A 19476-nucleotide genomic window follows, 5' to 3' on the forward strand; every position below is an offset into this window, starting at 1 on the left:
ATTAAATCATTTTTAAAGTATGTTTGTTCAATATTCAGAAAAAAATAACTTTAATTTAGTTCTCAAATTTTATTTATTTTTTGTTATCTTTTATTATGATCATATTATTTGTATACCCTACCCTAAAATATTGTCCGCCTTGAAAGTTGGTGTTCTGTCACGGTTTTGTTCTTAAAATGCATTAATAAACTGTCATTGACCTTGACTCCTTAGGGATGTGAGACTATATTGGTCGCTTTGGAGGTTGGTGCTCCATCACAGTTTTGTCCTTAAAAAGCACCTCAAAGGGTGAAGGGAGAAAGATGTATTTAAACTATCCTTAACCTCGATTTTTAAGCAATATGGGACTGTATTGGCATACGAAACAGGATTTATTCTAGCATATATTTGCCATTAAAATTTGTCATTAACACTAAACAACTCTTTTATAAATATTTATAGATAATAGAAAATGCTTTGATTACATACTTGGTAACAGGACGAGTATAATTACCATGATACTCAACCTGTTATTTATTATTAATAATTTGTATTTGAATATTGTTTCAAGATTTAAATGATTAAATTAAAATATTAATAAGAAAACAATAATAATTATTTAAAATCTAATATTTTACATTCATGTTTTTAATTTAGATTTACGAAATTAAATTTATTCTTAAAAGAATTAATTCTATTTAAATTTATATGTATTGATGTCATGTATTTGAATGTTTTTTAAAAGGATTTTATTTGTATTAAATTTTTATTACACAATTTTATTTAGATTACACTTTAAAATTAAATTTTTATTTAAGTTCATATTTCAAATAGTTATTTTTTTTAAATATTGTTTTACAAAAAATAAAATAAAAATTATCCATAAATATCAACAAATACCCACAAATATTTTCAAACGGATATGAATGCCACAAACTTTTTTAGATAGAGCAAATAACAACTAGTTACTATTCGTATCTGTGTTCAACATGTTTCCTTCTCTAATAACCATTAACCACTTCCCATTCTGAGTAGCACCATTATGGTGATTCTTGTACTTTTGTTTCTCCTACCTCAACACTATTCTCCTTATTAAAGCCGAGGAAAAAATCTTGCTAAAAATAACAATAATAAATATTTTCATTGAAGAAAGTGGACATGAATCTGGGAATTTATCAAGCTTTTGCTAGGTTATTTCGTTCTTGTAGTTTATGAATTGTGCACCCAGGTAATTGCATAAAAACAATTCTGTTTCCATGTGAAATTTTAAATGGATGAAAAAATATTTCAATACTGTGTGAATATCAAGAACTGCCAGTGCTTACCACAGTCGGATAAGGAGAATCTTATGATAAAAAAAATAGTTAGGTTAAATGACATTTCTCTCCACCACGATTATTGAATTTTTACTGTTTTTCGACGTCGACTCTTGTGCATGTATACTAAAAAATGCTTTGTTGAGAACGATAATTACTAGTTTGAAATTTTTACACCAACTAATATTTTTTTGTCCGCAACGTAATCAAAACCAATAAAGTATATTATACTAATTTATTATGCTCTTGAAAAACCATCTCAAATCTTTGCTTCAAATATTTTAATTAGGTTTTTAAAGGCTTGTAGAATGAAAATACTTACAAATTCTCTATTTGTGCATCAAATTGATTGAGCTCTATCAAAATTTATAAACAGGGATTATTAACTCGTTATATGAATCACTACAAGAGTAATAACTTACAATTAAATTTTAAAAGTATTTCATACCACCAAAAGTTTTACATTAAATGGCCGTGAGATTAATAATGCAGCAAAACATTTGTGCTAAACGAAAAACCTAGGCCACACCTCGAGTCACGAGACTCTCTTTAAGTCTTTAGTCTTTAACTGGATAGTAATGTTCCATCCCCACAAAAAAACTCATTGAATACAAATAAAAACTTACGATAATTTATCAATCCTCTTTCTCTTAAACCATCTAGACCCTTTAAAGAATATAATCACGGAAACTCATGAAAGTAAAAAACAGATAATATTTCAAATGCAAAGAATTCAAGAACTCAACAACAAAATTATAAAACCTTAGATTTCCATCGTTTACCATAGTCAAGCTATAGATGTTCAAAAGGCTTACCGGTACATAAAAATACTAACGAGCTAAGTGTTCAATAGATTTCAACTGAACCTTCTGCAATGGAGATTGATGCACCACCACCATAAATTAATTATTTTAGGCATGTTCATGGTGACCAAACATTTGCAAGCTAAGATACAAAAATAAATAGGGGACAAAATCATATTTAGCACCACTGTTTAATATTATAACCATTTCCGCTCCTACTCTAATCTTTTATTAACTTCAGATGGGAAACAATCATGGCCTTTAATGGGAAACAATGGCCTAACCAGAATTTCTATCACCTCCAAAACCAGACTCTAGAAATCCAGTTTTGCTCAGATGACTGACATCGCTCCACACTTTTAAGGTCCATTTGTCCTCACCATACAGGTGAAAAACACTAACACTTGTATTGAGTACCTTCCCAGGCCTTCCATTTGGACGTGCCCACCTGTAAAGAGCTCTGATGAATCCTCCATGAGTGACAACGATTACTCGCTCCCCTGCAATTAAGAAGTCTAACATCAGCCTAATGTAGCAGTGAGTGGAGTTTTAAAAGGGATACAATACCTACAAAAAACATGTTATGCAGATGCATCTAAATGAGATTATTGCATCTCAAATCAATCTGGCTAGGTTGGGTGGCAAGTAGAAAACAGGGTGTAATATATTGAGATTATTGCAGGAACTAAAATGATTTCATATCAAACCAATTATTATTAATTACGAAAAAGATAATTTCCATGCTATGTCATCGTGTGCCAGTGTCCTACCTTTATGCTTCAAGCCAATTTTAAGCAATGCAGATGTGCTGCGATCAAAAAGTTGAACAAGACTTTCTCCACCACCCTGCACAATTGTATATGGATCAATATTATGTATATGAAAAATTTAACTATATTCACAAGTGTCTATTTGCATCAGGAGTCAAACAGAGTTTGCCTACAGCAGAAATTTTTTGCTTTAGGAAAGTTTAACCAGGAAACTGTGATTCTACCTTAGGAAGTGTGAAAACTTCGTTTAGCAAAGAAAACAAAATAGAGCCAAAATTATAATCTGAATGAAAAACATCAAGTCATAAGAAGCTGTTATCTAAATGGATGTTTGTACCCACATTTCTGAATTGAGCAGCAGGTATTAGCCCATGCTCAATAACTGATTATTATAGAAAATAAATAATCACTTATTTTTCAAAAGCTCTCTCGGAGAGTTTATTAAAATAAGTGATTATTTCTTTAAAATAAAACTGAACCAGAAACACACACATAACCTTATGTAATTTCAATTCTCTCTTTAGTCATAACTAAGGTCATGACACAATCAGAAGCCCTTTTGTGATGAAAGGCAATACCAAGATACAAACAAGCAAGACATTTGCAAATATTTAGTAATGATACAAGACAAAGTAGAACACGGATAAACAAGCAAGCCATACATCTAAATATAATGCAGACTTTCCAACATTTGCAAGCATAGTCTATCAGTTTGCTCCTTGCATATCTAGAGCTTTAAAAATGGATGATGATCTAACCCTTCTTTAAGCACCCATAGTTTGTGTTCTCTAACCAAACATCTCTCGTTCCTATTACTTTTTGCCATATGTCATGGCATCTTTCAGCTGCAGGTTGAAGTTCCATATACAGCCAAATGTATGCAATTTCAAAGAACCATCAGTTATGCTCATCTTCCAAAATTCTAAGGACATGCCCAACAGAACTTTAAGGAATTTACAAGCTAGCCTTCTGCAAATGTACTCTTACGTATGCTGTATTATTAGGAATTCCATGCATACAAGATTGTTTCTATGAAACTTACTGGTATTTCTTGATCTTCGTTCTTAGAAATAAAAGCATTGTAAGCTATGGGATTAGTTTTTTCTATTTCCTGAAAAACATGGCCTTGAAGATCCCCTAGGTGTCTTTCCCGTAGGTCAGAATCCTTGACAACCTAAAATTGCAACCAAAGGAAAATATTATTAGGATTTAGGCAAAATAATAGGTGATCAAAAGTAAGAAATATGAGTAGAATTAAAAAAACTGATTAACAATGGAACCAGTAAATAGAAGGAAAAAAAAAAAAACGGATTTTAGTCAAGAATCTAATTATTCAGACATGTCCTTCTCTTTTCCTCCTGTTTCCTATCTAGGAGTTAACTATGTTAGAAATTGTGTAAAGGGAAAAATTAAGGGTTTGATTTGAACTAAAGTACAACATAAATTTAATCCAGTTCAAATCAAGAGTGAACATGCCCTTTCTCATTTTAGAGAAGTCAAATCTCTTTATCTTAACCAAATAACGTCAACTCTATATAAGGAAAAAGAATAACTCATCTCTGTGCACTTCATAGTTACTAAGAAACACCAAGATCACTTCAAGCATAGTTCTTAGAATTTGGGTTAGAGCTTTACATAATCCCACAAAATCAGTTTATAAGACGAGAACTGTTAAAACCTTATAAACACTACTTAGGCCATATCTCTCTACTCATTTGGGATCCCAACCCGCTAAGAGTTGACATCTAACTGGTTCCACTTTGTGATGTTTCACTCAATCTCCCTCTAGTTAGTCCCTTTTGTAAGTAGTCCTTTCTGAGACACTACAACCCAGGGGTGAAGACAACTAAGGCAGTTTTCCAACAATAGTCAATCTCTGGTCCAGATACTAATAAAAGGCAAAATTTGTTTGAAACTATAAACTAAAAAAGCCAATGACTTCAAGCATAAAACATGATAAAATGGAAATAATTATTATGCTTATAAAATAATATGAAACATGAAGAAGCCTTTAAGCTCAAACCTCTAGTCCTCCACACTTGGATGCAATTATCTGTGCTGTTTCAAAAGCTCGTTGCAAGTCAGAGGAATATATGACAGAGGTCTTAGATTCCCTGGATAGTCTATCACCCACCTCAATTTTAAAATTTACAGGAATTAGGGTCACAAAAGCATAAATAAAAAAAAATGTTCCCTGCAAATAAAAATGCAAAAAACGGAACTTACCACAGCTGCTTGCTCTCTTCCATTTTCATTTAATTCAACATCCAGGTGTCCCTGTTTACACATGACTGAAATTTAAATATACCATACCAAGGCCAGAAAACTCCAAAAGGAACCACATATATAAGAAATAATGCAAAAGAAAAAAATTATTATGAAATATAAACACATAGATGGTAGATATTTATATAACTGTAGAAAGACTAGGCCTTACAAAGTTATAAGCAATACTAATTGCCCTTTCTAAGGTTCATGATTATTGGATAACTGACACACCACACCCACCAGTCACCCACAATATTCGTTCTAAAAGTTATAACTTTATCTTTCAATTTATTAACAGGTATGTAACATTGATCGTTCCCTGCAAAAGCAGAAATTAGTAACTTTTGGAAATTAACACTGTATCTTTGTTCTTATATGAAGGAGACAAAGCACATATTTTCAGAAAAATAAAAAAAGATACAAGAACTTTTTGTGAAACACCAGAAGTTTGTAATTTATTTAGATAATGTTTTAAATAAGCCACCGATAAACCACCTTTTCAATTATCTACCGCAGTAAGTTCTTATTTGAAAATCTTAATCATGCAAACTAAGCTTACAAGGAGCCTTAAAGCAAAGTAATGGAAATTAGAGGGAAGAAAATATGACAAATTACATCACAACCAAAGATATATTTTGTATGCTTTCAATTTAAGTATTTTGTCCATGTAGTGGATGACGTGTGTTAATGTGCAGCCAGATACACCCCATTTCAATTTCACCGGTGTTTTTAGAGATGGTACATCGTCTTTTTATCATCCAGGTTATATTGAAGTCCACCCCAACCCAAATAGTCATCAGAAAATAGTTCCACAGATGGTATCTAATGAATATACCAATGAGTTTAATAAATATTTTACAAACTATATTAATTCTTTAGAGAAAAAGGTACTCAAATTAGGCACTTACATCGCCAAAACTCGTATTGAAGTGAGAAACACATACAGCAGTTCATAAAGGAAGAACACTCCGTATTTTATATTTTTCAATAGAAAAACGTAATTAGACTTTATGCCAATTTTATTTCACATAAAAAACATGAATTACAAACGTTATTATTGATTCTATCCTACCAAAAGTAGAAGTGGAGAATTGAGTTTTCACACGGAAATGCTACTTTCCTCTGTAAAGCATTTATTTGGAAAACCTACATCTTTTGTATTTCTGTTGCAAGTAAAAAATGCAATATTGAATGAAATCATGAAACCCTTTAGGTAAGAGAGAGAAAACACCTGGATTTTTGCGGTAGCATTCCAAGCTGTTTCGCCATGACGCACCACAACAATTTCCGCATAATCAGGATGGGGGCTGTTTGTTACCAATTGGTTTGAAAATGAAGGGTTATGTGAAACTGAATAAGAGAATTGGGAAATTCCTCTAAATTGGGAAATGCTGATTTAAAAAAGTGATTTTGTGTTCTCAGAATCATAAGCATAGGCATGATATGCAAGACAAAGAAGCGAGAGAAGAAAAGGGGGAACCTGGAATGTGAATCGTTATTGATGGAAAACTCGGCCATGGTAACTGAGTTTGTGAGCGAGCGACTGAGTCAGAGTGAACCACTGAAGCTGTGTCGTTTCCCCAAATTCTCAGAATGACAAGAGCATCGGAACACTCTTCTACTCCAAATTTGTTTATAGAAACGAATCCTACCAAGAATAAAAGAATATTATTTTAATGATTCCAGCAACAAATTCTATTATATATTATAATTATATTTAAATTTAAAAATACAATAAAAGTGTAAATATTTTAAAGAAAGTATTGAAATAAATTATGATTGTAAATTGTTTAGTAATTATGTCTCACATACCATAAATTACATTTTTAATGAAACACTCTACCTATTTGCCTAACTTAGATCAAAACAATTAATTGCTACATGTTTTTAAAAAAATTCATTCAATAGGTGAATACATACAGTAGTTCAGAATTTAATGGAAATTGAATTCAGATTAAATCCGTATTAATAAATTATTTAATCATTAAAAATACATAATATAATTTTAAAAATAGTAATATCATAATTTTCTAATGATAAAAATTGAAATAAAACATAAATTTATAGGTTTTTAACATTTTAGAATATATATAAAAGTTAAAATAAAATACGTGTAATAATATATAATTATTTTAAATTTTAACATATAAATAATTATTTTAATTTTCAAAGTATTATGTTAAAATTTTAACATGAGTTAAATTAAAAAAAAAATTGAGTAATATATTAAGAAAATGACCCACAAACTTATAAGGATTTTAGATTAAATTGTTGTCTTGATATGACAAGATTTTGTAACATGTACGTGAATTTCTCTCCATCTTTTATATCTACTTTCACTTTTACAGGGGTGCATTGTTAAGAAGAGTGAATAAACTGCTTAAAAAACATTTAAATTTGAGCTAAACTTATATTTAATTAAACTAAATTATAACAAAATATTTAATTATTTTAAAAATATTCGCTAAATTAGTATATTAATTTGTTTTTTTAAAAGTTCATTAATTCTTAAATGTGACAAAATTGAAAAATATATTTGAAAATAAAATGGTATTGATAATAACTAAAAAACATTATATAGTTTAAATAATTTAAATGTAAATTAAAGTAGTATATTTTAATTTTAATTCAGTTTGACTAATTTAAATCATTATATAATTTAATTTAATTTTTAAAATATTTTAAAAGTTTCATTTAATTTTATAATAATTTAATTCAATTTATATATTCTATTCATTTACCATTTAAGTGAGAAGTTAATTGGCAACAACAAAGATTTCACTTGGTGTTTAAAAGATGTGAAAGGAAAAATATGCAGCAATAGAAATTTACGAAATAAAAATGAAAGTGAAAGGCAACGTCTAAAACCTATTTTACATTTCTTCCTATATGAAACAATAAAAAATGATTCGTTTTAAAATTATTCAAACACAAATAACTCTAACATAGTTATTTTAGATAATTTAAATTAGTTTAATATAGTGAGTTTCAAATCGTAAAAATAGCATTGTATTGTGCTTACACATCAATTATATTTGAATTAGTGTAATTAAATTAATGTAAAATAAGAAATACAATATTTATAAATTATTATTAATTTTAACTCCAATAATGTGATACCAATTTCATATTTTAAATATTTATTATCTCAAATAAGTTAACGTATATATAATTATTAAATTTGAAGTATTTGAATTGAAAAGTTACGGAAGCTTAGGTAATCATTAACGTGAACAAAGTAGTGATAGAAATATTCATATTTATGAAACGTTTTAACAGCATTGAACAGCATGTAGTAACACTGCATGAGTTCCTCTGATGCTTTATTAACCTCGGATGAGAGACAAGGTGGTAACCTAAGCAGAAGTTGTGTGACCCTCAGAAGCAGAGTTTTGGTTGAGATGGCTAACATCACCCCACATTTTTAAAGTCCAATTATCCTCACCGTACAAGTGAAAAACAGCCACTGATGCATTCTCTATTTTCCCTGCATAGCTTCCCTTTGCATTGGCCCACTTGTACAGTGTTTCGATGCATGCACCATGAGTCACAACCACAACTCTTTCCCCTGCAATTTAATACAGATAATCAACATAATGTGGAGGCACCTTCTTTGTTTCTGGGAAAGAAATACATAAACAAACTTGTTTCTAAACAATTTCGTATGGTAGCAAAACCTTTATGTTTTCTTCCAATTCTGAGCAATGCAGACTTGCAGCGTTCAAACACTTGAGTAAAACTTTCTCCACCACCCTGCACGTTTGCATATGCAAAATTTAAGGCGTTCAGCATTCTAATTATATTCTCATAAAGCATGCAAATGTGAATTTCACCATTTTTCTGCATAATTAAACCATTCATATTTCTGTCAAAGGATTTTATTCTAACAAATAGATTTCTGCTGTACTTACCGGGAGTTCTCGATCATCCTTTGACATCAAAGCCTCATAAGCTATGGGATTTGTCTTTGATAAGTCACGATAAATAAGGCCTTGAAGATCCCCCATGTGTCTTTCCCGTAGGTCCAAGTCCTTCACAACCTATACTTTCAACAATGTTAAATCATGTCAGAACATAGATGCATCAGGCAAATTTGTTACTAAAATGTCTTTGCTTTAACATTTTAAGGAACAAAAGTTTCTCACTGATTGAGAAATACATGTATACTTCACGCAAAAAGCTACCAGAGTATCCCTGAAAAGGAAGGTCTCCTTTTGGAAGAACGTGTTAGTGAAGCCAAAAGATTAGCCACCACGGTAAAATTTTGTATTAAGCTATTCTATTTAGACTACTTAGTCTGTATTTCTTCTTATAAGCATAACAAAATTATAATGAGAGATTTTGTTGATGGCTGCCCTATTTGAATTTAGTTTTTATTGGTTACAGGTATTATGTAGTTTCTCAGAGCAACCAATTATGGTAAAAAAAAACCCTGTTTGGTGTTTGGGTAGTAATGAATAAGGTCATAGGTTAAGAATGGCATAACTCTCATGGTTTTCAAAGTATCATTTATATGAATAATGATACATTTATAACTTTACTTTTTAATACAATCACCTTTCAATCCTTAATACTATTATTTTAATATTTTTCTATATCATTTAATTACAAATTTACCCCTTATTATATATTTATATCTAAATCAATTACATAAAAAAATTATATACAACTCTCATGTTGGTCAAAAGTAACATTTCTCTACATTTTATTCTCATTGTACAATAAACGAAAGCAACTTGTTTTGTATGAGTTAGGCACGTGCACACATTACTCCTGGAATTAAATATGATAAAGGATTTGACACAAGCCATGATTAGAAATATTTGAACCAAACCTAATCATTCATATTTGAACCTAATTCAATCCTTCATATTTCAACTTAACTTAATGTTGGAAATCCCACCTCGACTAGAGATAAGAGCCTTTCATTGTATATAAGTGGGTGCAAACCTCAACCCTATGAGCCGGTTTTATAGGGTTGAGTTAGACTTAAAGTCCATTTTGTATTATGGTATCAGAGTCATTTCGAGCCTATCCTAACCGGAATATCAAAGACAAGAAGATCCAAAAACTGCAAATTCAACATCAACAACATTACACATAAGGAGATATCCAATAATTGAACAGGTTATTTTGAACTACTCATTAAACTATTTTCCAAATTTATTGATCAAGGTTTTAACTATTTTGAATTTAAATTCTAATTAGTCTCTAATGATTTTAGTGATTATTAAAATTTAGAGATTATTAATTCAATTTCTATAAATATTTTTTAATAAACGTTGATGGTGTGAAAATATCATGAATGATTAGTTTATTACCAATGCCAACCGAATGAATGAAATGCATCATTTGAAGAAGATGTGTGTTCAAACCTTTAGTCCTCCACATTTGACTGCAATTTTCTGTGCTGTTTCAAAAGCCCGTTGCTGGTCAGAAGAATATATAGCAGAGATGTTTGGTTCGCTGGATAGTCTATTAGCCACCTTCATCATAAAATATACAGAAACAAAGAAATTGGTTAATGATCAAGTTTTGGTTTAGCAAAAAGAAATTAAAGAATCCAATAAGCACAACTTACAGCAACTGCTTGTTTTCTACCAGTTTCATTCAATTCAATATCCACCTGTCCCTGTATAGTACATACATATGACTATTAGTGTGAAAATTGAACGTGGTCAAGGCAAGAAAATCCCTACATAAGAAGAAAGAATTAGCATAGAAAGATTAATGATAATTACAATTCTTAAAATAGCAGTTATTATAAAAGTTAATTTACCACTCATTAATTTAAAATTGAGTGAAAAGTATAAAACATCTAAGCTTAGATAACACTGTAATAGCTTAGATCACCAACAGTTTTTTCTAATGTTAAATGCAAGCACCAACATTACACATAAGTGCATCAGATATACTGATAAAAAAAGATTGGAGATAATAAATGGTCAACCCTCACATTTCTGACTGTATTAAATGATTCAATCAAAACAAGTTCATATGAAGTACCTGAACTCTTCCCTCAGAATTCCATACTGTTTTACCGTGACGCACCACAAAAATCTCAGCGTAATCTGAATCTGGATAGCTACCACCACAACTAATAAAGTAAGTGTATATCGAATTCAAAACACCCTCCAATTATCTTCAAAAGAAGTTCATTCAATTGTACAAAATGTAGACATAACTAACAACCTCACTTCACATGCATAATACGCAGGATATGCAGTGATATACGAACAAAATTGAGGATAGGAACCTACCTGGGAAGGGAAACGGAGGTGGAAGACACGGCCATTCTGAGTGAAGAAAGAAACCACAAATTAAGATGAAGAAAGAAGAAAAAGAACGAGGTATACTTTAATGTGGCTCTTCTGTTTATACTTGCCTTTCCTCGTTACTTCGCTTATGTTTTAATATTTTCATTTTTAAGTTCCTCGTGGGTTCGCTTTTGTCGTAGCTAACAGTGTTTGGTTATATTCGATATATTTTCATTTTTTTAGTTCCTAGTTGCTTCTTTTCTGTTCTTGCTCTATAATATACTATACATTTTGGGTTGACGTCTCAAAAGTCACAAAATGTAACCACTATTATTATTGTGGGGTTAATTGTTTAGTTGGAACTAATCACAGAGAAAAATCCATTATTTCTTATGGTTCACTAAAAAAGCCACAATCATTCAAGAGTGATGCGTGTAGGTAGATTCACCTAACCTCTCATCCATATACTTTTATATATCTATCTCCCTCACCTCTCATTGACTTAAACAACAAAGAATTTACCAGTGAAAATACACCACATTCCAAACACAAACATCTTAAAATTGCAAATGATGCAAAGCAACTACTATTTATACAAAAAAAATTTAAAAACTCAATTGTGTTGTATTAGTTTTAAAATAAAAACAAGAACAATTGTGTTGTATTAGTTTTAAAATAAAAACAAGAACAAGTATGAACAAGCAAAAATGGATTAAGATAAAGAGATTAGAAAAAACACATCACCTTTAATTCAAGATTTAAAGGATAAGTGCAAAGATATTCACTAATTAAAAAGCTTATAAGATAAGAACCAAAACAAAAGTAGAGAATGATGAAAAACTCATAAAGAAAATTTCATTCAATTTTCAATGTTTTGTTTACAAATGAAGGAAACTCATTTATATAGGAAATGAGCACATCCAAATAGTGGGAAAAGACAATAAAAGTGAGTTAATTTTGTTAATCAATAGTTAACTTCACTAAACAATAATTAGCACATGTTTATTATTTGAAATTATGGAGTGCATATAGGTATTTTCTTAAATATAGGAAAATATAATGATTACCTGTATGAATGAATTATGACTCTTGGAGAAATCACTTGTGAGACACATATCTACTATTCAATTGACACTGGAAGATTCTTAAAAGTTTGAATAGTCAAGTGGAAGAGTCAAACTATCACATAACATTTTAATAAATGAATTTCACTTCTTTCAAGTTGGAAACATGAGTTTTGTATATATGTATATATATTCTCTAATTTCATCTTCCAAAACTTGAAATATTTATGTTGACTATTTCATGTAATTTTTTTCTTTATTTCTTTTTGTCATGTTTATTGTATTTATTCTTTTTAGTTTCTCTTTTCTTTCTTCAACAAATTCTTCTTGATCCTTATCAGTGTAGGAAAATTGATTACCTAGTTTCTAAAAATGAGAGCCAAAATCTTCCCTATCATTTCACCCGAAAACTAGAACATCGAATGTTGTAGTACTTTATCATATCCAAAACTAGTTTTTGGCAACCGTCACAAAAATAGTTATCTCAAAGCTTCACCTGTTCCAAAAATAGTTAGACATGGTAAATTACTTCTTTCTCTTGTGATTTAGATGCGCATCTACCATCCACCAAACGACTGAAGTGTTCGAATTATTTCCACTTTAACGAAAAAGTTAAGATATATTTAAGATTTAGAAGAAAAAATATATAATTTTTCCATTTTATAAAAAAATAAAACATTAAATATATAAAAGTTCTATTACGCAGCATAACTGATACAACCGTCCTGGGAAAATTGCTCTGGGCTAAGACGACGCTGGCATGCTGGCCTCATTCTCGCAGCATAATATGAAATCCAGCAAATACAGACATACAGGACAAATGAACCGTTAGAAACAATATGTTTCATAGGTATCTCATGAACATGCAACTTACTTACCGACAATGGTCTTAGGAAATCTCAAATGACAGTTCGGTTCCAACATATAATTGTCGCCGCAATTACTTTTAGCCACTCCACACAACCCATAAAAAAGGCATTCCAAACCAAAAATGATTGAACATAATGCCTATCCAAGGCTTCATCAAGTCAAACGAGGGAACATCAGAGTCATGTATAAAGAACCAGAAAGGGAAGGGAACAACGGAATTATTCTGGAGAATGCAAAAGCAGAACTAGCCAAGGCAAAGGAAGAGCTCAATAGAGCTAAGGAGAGTTCCATGCAATCCTGGCTTGACTCGGAGCCTCTCATAGATGAACTTGAAAAGCAGAAAGCCAATCTTGCGGATGCTCAACTACGTGAAAATGCATCAAAAACTGTCAATGAGAGGCCGGAATCGCAGCTTGAGACCATCCACAAGAGCATCAAATCCAAAAGAGAGGATCAACTCAAGACAGAATTGATGATCCAAGAAACCAATCAAACTTTGGATCACATGCGTAACGACATGGAAAGGCTCAAACTTGAGAGAAACAAAGAAAAGCAAACACTAGCAAAACTGAGGCAAACCCTGCATCTAAGGAAGCAATCAGTTCAAACTTTGCAGCTCACTCTTCGAGCTGTACTGCTGGAGTCAGATGCTGTGGAAGAATCTTCTGCCAAAGTTCTTCAACAGATAAAGCTTTCAGAAAATCACAGAGACGTTGTCCAGCTTACAAAGGAAAACTACTATGCCCTAAAACGAAGAGCCAAAGAAAAGATTTCACACACAAATTCACGTGTTTCTGTTTACATGGAGCAGAAACATGCAGCTGAGGCTACCCACGATTTCGTGTTATCAAGATTGAACAAAATTTATTCCAGTAGATCATGGACTATGAACAAAAGAAAAATAATGAGGCAACGGTACACAAAAAGGAATACAAAAGGCCAAGACACGATTATTGAAGAGGAAGTGACAACAAATGCTTTACTTAAATCCTCTGCTCAGGAATCACTACGTAAGTTCAAAGGGGGGAAACTACAAAAGTCCAGAAAATCAGTAAGTAATCATGTCAAAATAATAAGGAAAAAATCATCCATTTTGTATATGTTAAGAAAATGTCTCTATGGAAGTTAAGAAATCAGGTGGATGATTCCATATTTTCTTAAATGAATCAATAAAGCAACAACAATAATTTTTCATAGAACGATGAAAAGTTTAATTTTTTATAAAATTGATATCATTCAAATCAGCATAGGGAAGTTTTACTGATTTGCTATCTTGATATTAACACGCTGCCAGAAATGTTGCTGGTTGACCATATACCATTGGAGGATAAAAGCAAAGAAAAACAGGGCAAGTGAGTTGTTGGGAAGTCTCGTTATGAGCTGTCTCAATCTGCCTATCTCTTTTACAAAAAAATCACCGGTTGATGATCAAAGAGTTTGACAGAACAAAAAGTAAGATATGGATAGCTCTGTCACAACTTAACAATCTACAAAGCATAAATTCGAAAACATACACTATATCTAATGTTTTCATAGATTACTGACAAGAAAAAACAGAAATTGTTGGCAGTGTAATTGGCATTCCCCTCACAGGCATCTGATTTTTCAGCCGCATGCACCATTACTTCAAGAACTCTACTTGAACATTTTAGAATAAGCCTGTTTCTCTCTATCGCGTCTATCAGCAACCTGTATCCAAAAATTGTAGTCAGAAAATTTTTTCATTTGTCTCAATGAAATGAAAAAAAATGGCATGTACGATGATAGAAGAAATAAAAAAGTGAAATGACTGGCCTTCTTCCTGGCAGTGGCATACTCCTTTTTAATCCCTCCTGAAAAAGAGTAGCAAGTGGATTAAGCTTTATTAAAAATACCATAGCCTAACTTCACAACATCAGTAAACTTTGAAAACAAAGAGTCATGATCTAATGATTGATAGGATCTCTCTACATTTACTTTTGTTTCCTATAACAACATCGAAAATTACAATTTTTTAAAAGCAAACATTAATTTCATTCTCACCATTATTGTTACTTTCCTTTCAAGAGATTTCAGAATTCAGACTCAGTGATTGCAGAAAACATGTGATTTAGAGGATTTATTTGCCTAAACAGGATGACTTTTAAAGACGAACATAATGAAATGGAAATAGTAGTTACTAGCCAACTACACCATGATCTCATTTTAGCACTGTATCTCATCCTGACGTACTTCAACTGTGTTATGAATAAAATAAGGTCCTAAATGAGAAAAATCTTCAGTCCAAACAAGTTCATCATGAACCCAGGATGTTCATTCCTCAACAACAAATCCATTGATTTAAGATAACCAATTTGTACAAAGCTTGCATGACATGAGCTGAAGCAGGAATGAAATAAAAACACATCGAATTTAAATAGACAACTACCATCATTAGGCTCCAACTCTAATGCTTTCTTGAAGCTTTCAAGAGCTGAATCCAGGTCATTGAGTAACATATATGCCTGAGATTAAGCAAACAAAACATGAACAACAAATTACAAGATACAAAACATGACACAATGGTCAGCTTGCAGAATACATGAATTATTTATCCCCTATGTAGAAGGTGGTGAAAGGTATAACAATTAACATAAGCAGACATAATAAGAATGTGAACACAGTCCAGACACCTAATGGCAAGAATCTAATCCAAATTAGCATAAATCAAAATAGAATTACAATAATTGGGAAGGATTATCTCAAACTTAAAACCACAATGAAAATTAAAACAGTCTACAGAGCACGCAATTCACTAGCCAGTATCAAGCACTTCCATCATCAGCCTATTCTCTTCATTGGAAGATGTCAACTAACCTGGCCTTTTCGAAACAGAGCTTTTGCATTATCTCCATCGTGCATTGCAAAGTCTGAATCCAGTAGCGCTCCTTGTAGATCTCCTATTTTCAATTTACAAGCCTAAGAAATAAAACAACAGGACTCAAGTCATTAGTTAAGGTACCAGATCGAAGAAAACAAAATGTCTGCAGAGTACATAACATATTTTATGAAGGCCATACATTGGAAAAAATAAATCAAGAGAGCTGAAAGGCTTCCGGTTAACTCTAGCAGACCCAGACACAGGAAGGTAACAATTAAAATACATTTTCATGGTTATACGTATTACTTCCATTCTCAAATCACCCACCCTGAAAGTCTGAGAGTAAGTTTTAAGTAACGTGCACACACTAATAAAAACATGCATTCACAAGGCAGTAGCCTGATCCTTATGTTAAAAATTAATCGTCACTCAGCTTGTTCTAAGAGAATATACATCATTAATGACTCCCCAAAACTATAATAAGCAAAAGCTAGAGAGATAAAATCATTACTCGGCCTTTAGCCAAATATCTTAAGCTTATTAATAAGCTGGTCCTTGACAGTAAACAATATTTTTTAGTCATAGTAACTGATGGCAGTAGTGGTTACTTACAGAACTATTGGTAAATATTTGAGATTTTGTCTTCCTTAATGAAGCACTGTTCTCTGCAAAGTAAAAAGAAAAAGCAAATACATAAGATAGTAAAGATGAAGCAGAGAAGTATCAAGATAGTTCAATAGCAAGAGCCAAAATGTAAAGAGACAGACCTTGGTCAATGTCGTCCTTCTCCCAACACACATCCAAATAGCGCAACGCTTTGCGATACTTTCTCAATGCCATCTTATAATCTTGCTTCTGTTTGTGAGAAACAGTCAAGTCCAAGTTAAACATTAGCTTTATAAACATCATTAGTGTAAAAAATAATTACTGTCATCCAATTATAAATCATAAAATACTTGTGATTTTCAAGATAATTATAGTAAATGTCTACAAATATAGCATACACTATCAATTTGTGAAAAAGATGACAACAATTTAGTTTGTTCAGGAGTATCTCATCAGATGCTACAATACAAGTGCATAGACTTTTTACTCAAAACATTACTACCATATATCACAACAATTATAGACACAAACAAAAACTTTAACCTTGTACTGCTCATTCCCCAGAGCCTTGATAGAGTCCACAGCACTCGTCCACCAAGAAAGTTCATCAGGTTTGACATCAAGATCAGCAGGCCAATCAGGATAAGTGTCACCATCATTAAAGAAGTTAACAACTCCATCATCTTGCCCTTCGGGAATTTCCCCACAATCCTCTATTACAACAGTCTGAGTTGGACGGTCGTTCTCACCAGTAACAACGTGTTCGGCGGAGCGAACAACACCCATTCCTTTAACAACTCTTCCGAACACCACGTGTTTACCGTCCAAGTGAGGGGTGCGTGTGGTGGTGATGAAAAACTGAGAACCGTTGGTATTGGGTCCTGCATTGGCCATGGAAAGCATCCCCTTCCTCTCGTGCTTCAGGTCCAAGTTCTCGTCCTCAAACTTCAGGCCGTATATGGATTCCCCTCCTGTGCCGTCGCCAGCAGAGATGTCGCCACCTTGGATCATGAACCCTTTGATCACACGGTGGAAACATACGCCCTGCATTAACAGCAGCAGAAAAAAAAAAAAAAAAAAAACCCTTTTCAGAATTGGAAAGATAAACTAGGAAATAAGACTAAGAAGAAGAAAATAAAGGACCTTATAGTGGAGGGGGACATTGGTGTTGGGTGCTATGCCCTTTTCCCCAGTGCAAAGGGCCCTGAAATTCTCTGCAGTTTTGGGAACCAAGTCGTGGAAGAGTTCGATGACGACTCTGCCCTCTAACTCGCCGGCGATGCTAATGTCCAAAAAACATTTAGGGTTTACCATTTTGGGAAGGTTGAGGAAAGAATGGAAAGAGGAAGATGAAGCAGTAGGTAGGTAAGTTGAGTACAAAACCCTAATCCCGCTTTTTAATTTCAAACTCCTTTGTTTTCGTGCCCAGGAGCGACAAAACTTATACGGTTAACCATTCCACGTGTCACTGATCGCGCCTTTTCTTCTTTCCTTTGTCTGCGCCACAATAAGGAAAAACAGTAACAAATCTATCTTCAGTGTATAGTTTAATTAATTAATAATAGTAGTTTAAAAGATAATAATAATAATAAATAACTATAGAAATGCACGTAGATGTACACTGGTTTTCGTTGAAAGAAGATGTTGTTGACCGAATTTTGGAAAACACTAGTTACTGAGTAAAAGTGGAGGTACTAAGTTGTTATGGTAGTAAGTTATCTATGTGTTATCATAAGTTATGAATACCTAATATAGTGAGTTAAAGCATACTTCATAATACTCTTCTCTTCTAGTAAGTAGTTATGTGATATCCTAATTTATTATTTTCAAATTCCTATTCTTAAAGTCTATTAATAAGAAAAAATAATATTTACTTATATTATAATAATGAAAATAAATAATAATTTCATATAAAATATTTTAAAAATAAAATGACATAATAATGTATTATTCTTTTGGAGAATTTTAGTATTTTATAAACTTAGTTAAGATTCTTTTAAATATTAGTAACTATTTACAACAATCATCTAATTAGAAGGTGTACCTATTAATTATTATTAATGGAAGTTTTTTTAGTGAACTAGGTCTCTTGGATTCTTTCTTTATAGGTTTTCCCATATTAAAAGTCTTTGGCCTGTTTGTTGATTTCTCTTTTTTGTTTGGTGTATCCCATTGTTTGCTTATTATTATTATTATTTATTGTTTGATATTTTTCTCTAGCATGATAATATTTATACAAGGAATAATTGATTTAGGTTTTGTTATTGTTTCTGCTTGTTATGTTTGTTCATTTTGGTAATGGGCTAAAGAGTGAGTAAAAAAATTTAGGATTTTGGATTTCTTGTATTAAATTTTTTTTTATAAGGGTTTCAAGTAAGTGTGTTTCATTGTGGTAGATAGTGGTATAACTAGGTTACCATTGTTGCTTGAGGGAAAATGTATTAATGTGGAGGGAACTCGCATTTGAAGGGGATAATGTTAGAATTTGAAGTGAATTTGAGTCTTACATTGAGTATGAATGATAAAGTTAAAAAACATATATATAATGAATAATCCCACAAATTCTTTATCTTAAGGCTTTGGATTGGAAATGGTGTTATGATCTCTTGTAAGGGTTGGTCATGGCTCATAGTATCAAATATTCCAGTTAACACCATCAAAAAACTCAACTATGTAAAATTTCGATGAAATATTCATAAATCCC

At 31.8% G+C, this 19476-nt stretch overlaps 4 protein-coding genes across 5 annotated transcripts; 1 reads left to right on the top strand and 3 right to left on the bottom strand.

The window, feature by feature from the left end:
• Positions 1 to 2036: 2036 nt before the first annotated feature.
• Positions 2037 to 6810, bottom strand: LOC137808318 (phosphoglycerate mutase-like protein 4). Its single transcript, XM_068609368.1, has 7 exons — positions 6617 to 6810; positions 6368 to 6443; positions 5095 to 5145; positions 4892 to 5002; positions 3911 to 4042; positions 2869 to 2944; positions 2037 to 2598 (listed from the first exon to the last, which is right to left on the bottom strand). The coding sequence occupies exons 1-7, from the start codon at positions 6652 to 6654 to the stop codon at positions 2378 to 2380; spliced, it is 705 nt and encodes a 234-aa protein (XP_068465469.1). The 5' UTR covers positions 6655 to 6810; the 3' UTR covers positions 2037 to 2377.
• A 1568-nt stretch (positions 6811 to 8378) lies between these two features.
• On the bottom strand, positions 8379 to 11555 carry LOC137808319 (phosphoglycerate mutase-like protein 4). Of its 2 annotated transcripts, none has more exons than XM_068609370.1 (7): positions 11397 to 11555; positions 11143 to 11221; positions 10718 to 10768; positions 10512 to 10622; positions 9048 to 9176; positions 8814 to 8889; positions 8379 to 8704 (listed from the first exon to the last, which is right to left on the bottom strand). In XM_068609370.1, the coding sequence occupies exons 1-7, from the start codon at positions 11429 to 11431 to the stop codon at positions 8493 to 8495; spliced, it is 693 nt and encodes a 230-aa protein (XP_068465471.1). In that variant the 5' UTR covers positions 11432 to 11555; the 3' UTR covers positions 8379 to 8492. The 2 variants fall into 2 exon arrangements, with proteins under 2 accessions (XP_068465471.1, XP_068465470.1); XM_068609369.1 differs by having other exon boundaries at positions 11143 to 11233; positions 11397 to 11550.
• Positions 11556 to 13448: 1893 nt separating this feature from the next.
• Positions 13449 to 14683, top strand: LOC137805686 (protein WEAK CHLOROPLAST MOVEMENT UNDER BLUE LIGHT 1-like). The gene is made up of 2 exons (XM_068605624.1): positions 13449 to 14337; positions 14622 to 14683. The coding sequence occupies exons 1-2, from the start codon at positions 13449 to 13451 to the stop codon at positions 14681 to 14683; spliced, it is 951 nt and encodes a 316-aa protein (XP_068461725.1).
• A 1-nt stretch (position 14684) lies between these two features.
• Positions 14685 to 18303, bottom strand: LOC137808321 (peptidyl-prolyl cis-trans isomerase CYP40-like). The gene is made up of 8 exons (XM_068609375.1): positions 17916 to 18303; positions 17316 to 17816; positions 16934 to 17021; positions 16779 to 16831; positions 16163 to 16264; positions 15735 to 15810; positions 15122 to 15159; positions 14685 to 15016 (listed from the first exon to the last, which is right to left on the bottom strand). The coding sequence occupies exons 1-8, from the start codon at positions 18084 to 18086 to the stop codon at positions 14963 to 14965; spliced, it is 1083 nt and encodes a 360-aa protein (XP_068465476.1). The 5' UTR covers positions 18087 to 18303; the 3' UTR covers positions 14685 to 14962.
• Positions 18304 to 19476: the final 1173 nt, after the last annotated feature.

This window comes from Phaseolus vulgaris, chromosome 3 (assembly GCF_000499845.2).
Source record: "Phaseolus vulgaris cultivar G19833 chromosome 3, P. vulgaris v2.0, whole genome shotgun sequence".
Taxonomy (NCBI): domain Eukaryota; kingdom Viridiplantae; phylum Streptophyta; class Magnoliopsida; order Fabales; family Fabaceae; genus Phaseolus; species Phaseolus vulgaris.

Bases quoted from the DNA above. Each gene is read 5' to 3' on its own strand.
- LOC137808318 (XM_068609368.1), bottom strand. From the start codon at position 6,654: ATGGCCGAGTTTTCCATCAATAACGATTCACATTCCAG. The intron at 6,444-6,616 runs GTTCCCCCTTTT...GGTAACAAACAG, and splicing joins AATAACGATTCACATTCCAG to CCCCCATCCTGATTATGCGG. The intron at 5,003-5,094 runs GTAAGTTCCGTT...TTTAAAATTGAG, and splicing joins GAAGAGAGCAAGCAGCTGTG to GTGGGTGATAGACTATCCAG.
- LOC137808319 (XM_068609369.1), bottom strand. From the start codon at position 11,431: ATGGCCGTGTCTTCCACCTCCGTTTCCCTTCCCAG. The intron at 9,177-10,511 runs GTTTGAACACAC...TTGAAAGTATAG, and splicing joins TCAAATGTGGAGGACTAAAG to GTTGTGAAGGACTTGGACCT. The intron at 8,705-8,813 runs GTTTTGCTACCA...ATTAAATTGCAG, and splicing joins AATTGGAAGAAAACATAAAG to GGGAAAGAGTTGTGGTTGTG.
- LOC137805686 (XM_068605624.1), top strand. From the start codon at position 13,449: ATGATTGAACATAATGCCTATCCAAGGCTTCATCAAGTCAAACGAGGG. The intron at 14,338-14,621 runs GTAAGTTCAAAG...ACACGCTGCCAG, and splicing joins CTCTGCTCAGGAATCACTAC to AAATGTTGCTGGTTGACCAT.
- LOC137808321 (XM_068609375.1), bottom strand. From the start codon at position 18,086: ATGGTAAACCCTAAATGTTTTTTGGACATTAGCATCGCCGGCGAGTTA. The intron at 17,817-17,915 runs GTCCTTTATTTT...CTGTTAATGCAG, and splicing joins ATGTCCCCCTCCACTATAAG to GGCGTATGTTTCCACCGTGT. The intron at 15,160-15,734 runs GTAGTTGTCTAT...ACTCTTTTTCAG, and splicing joins AGAGTTGGAGCCTAATGATG to GAGGGATTAAAAAGGAGTAT.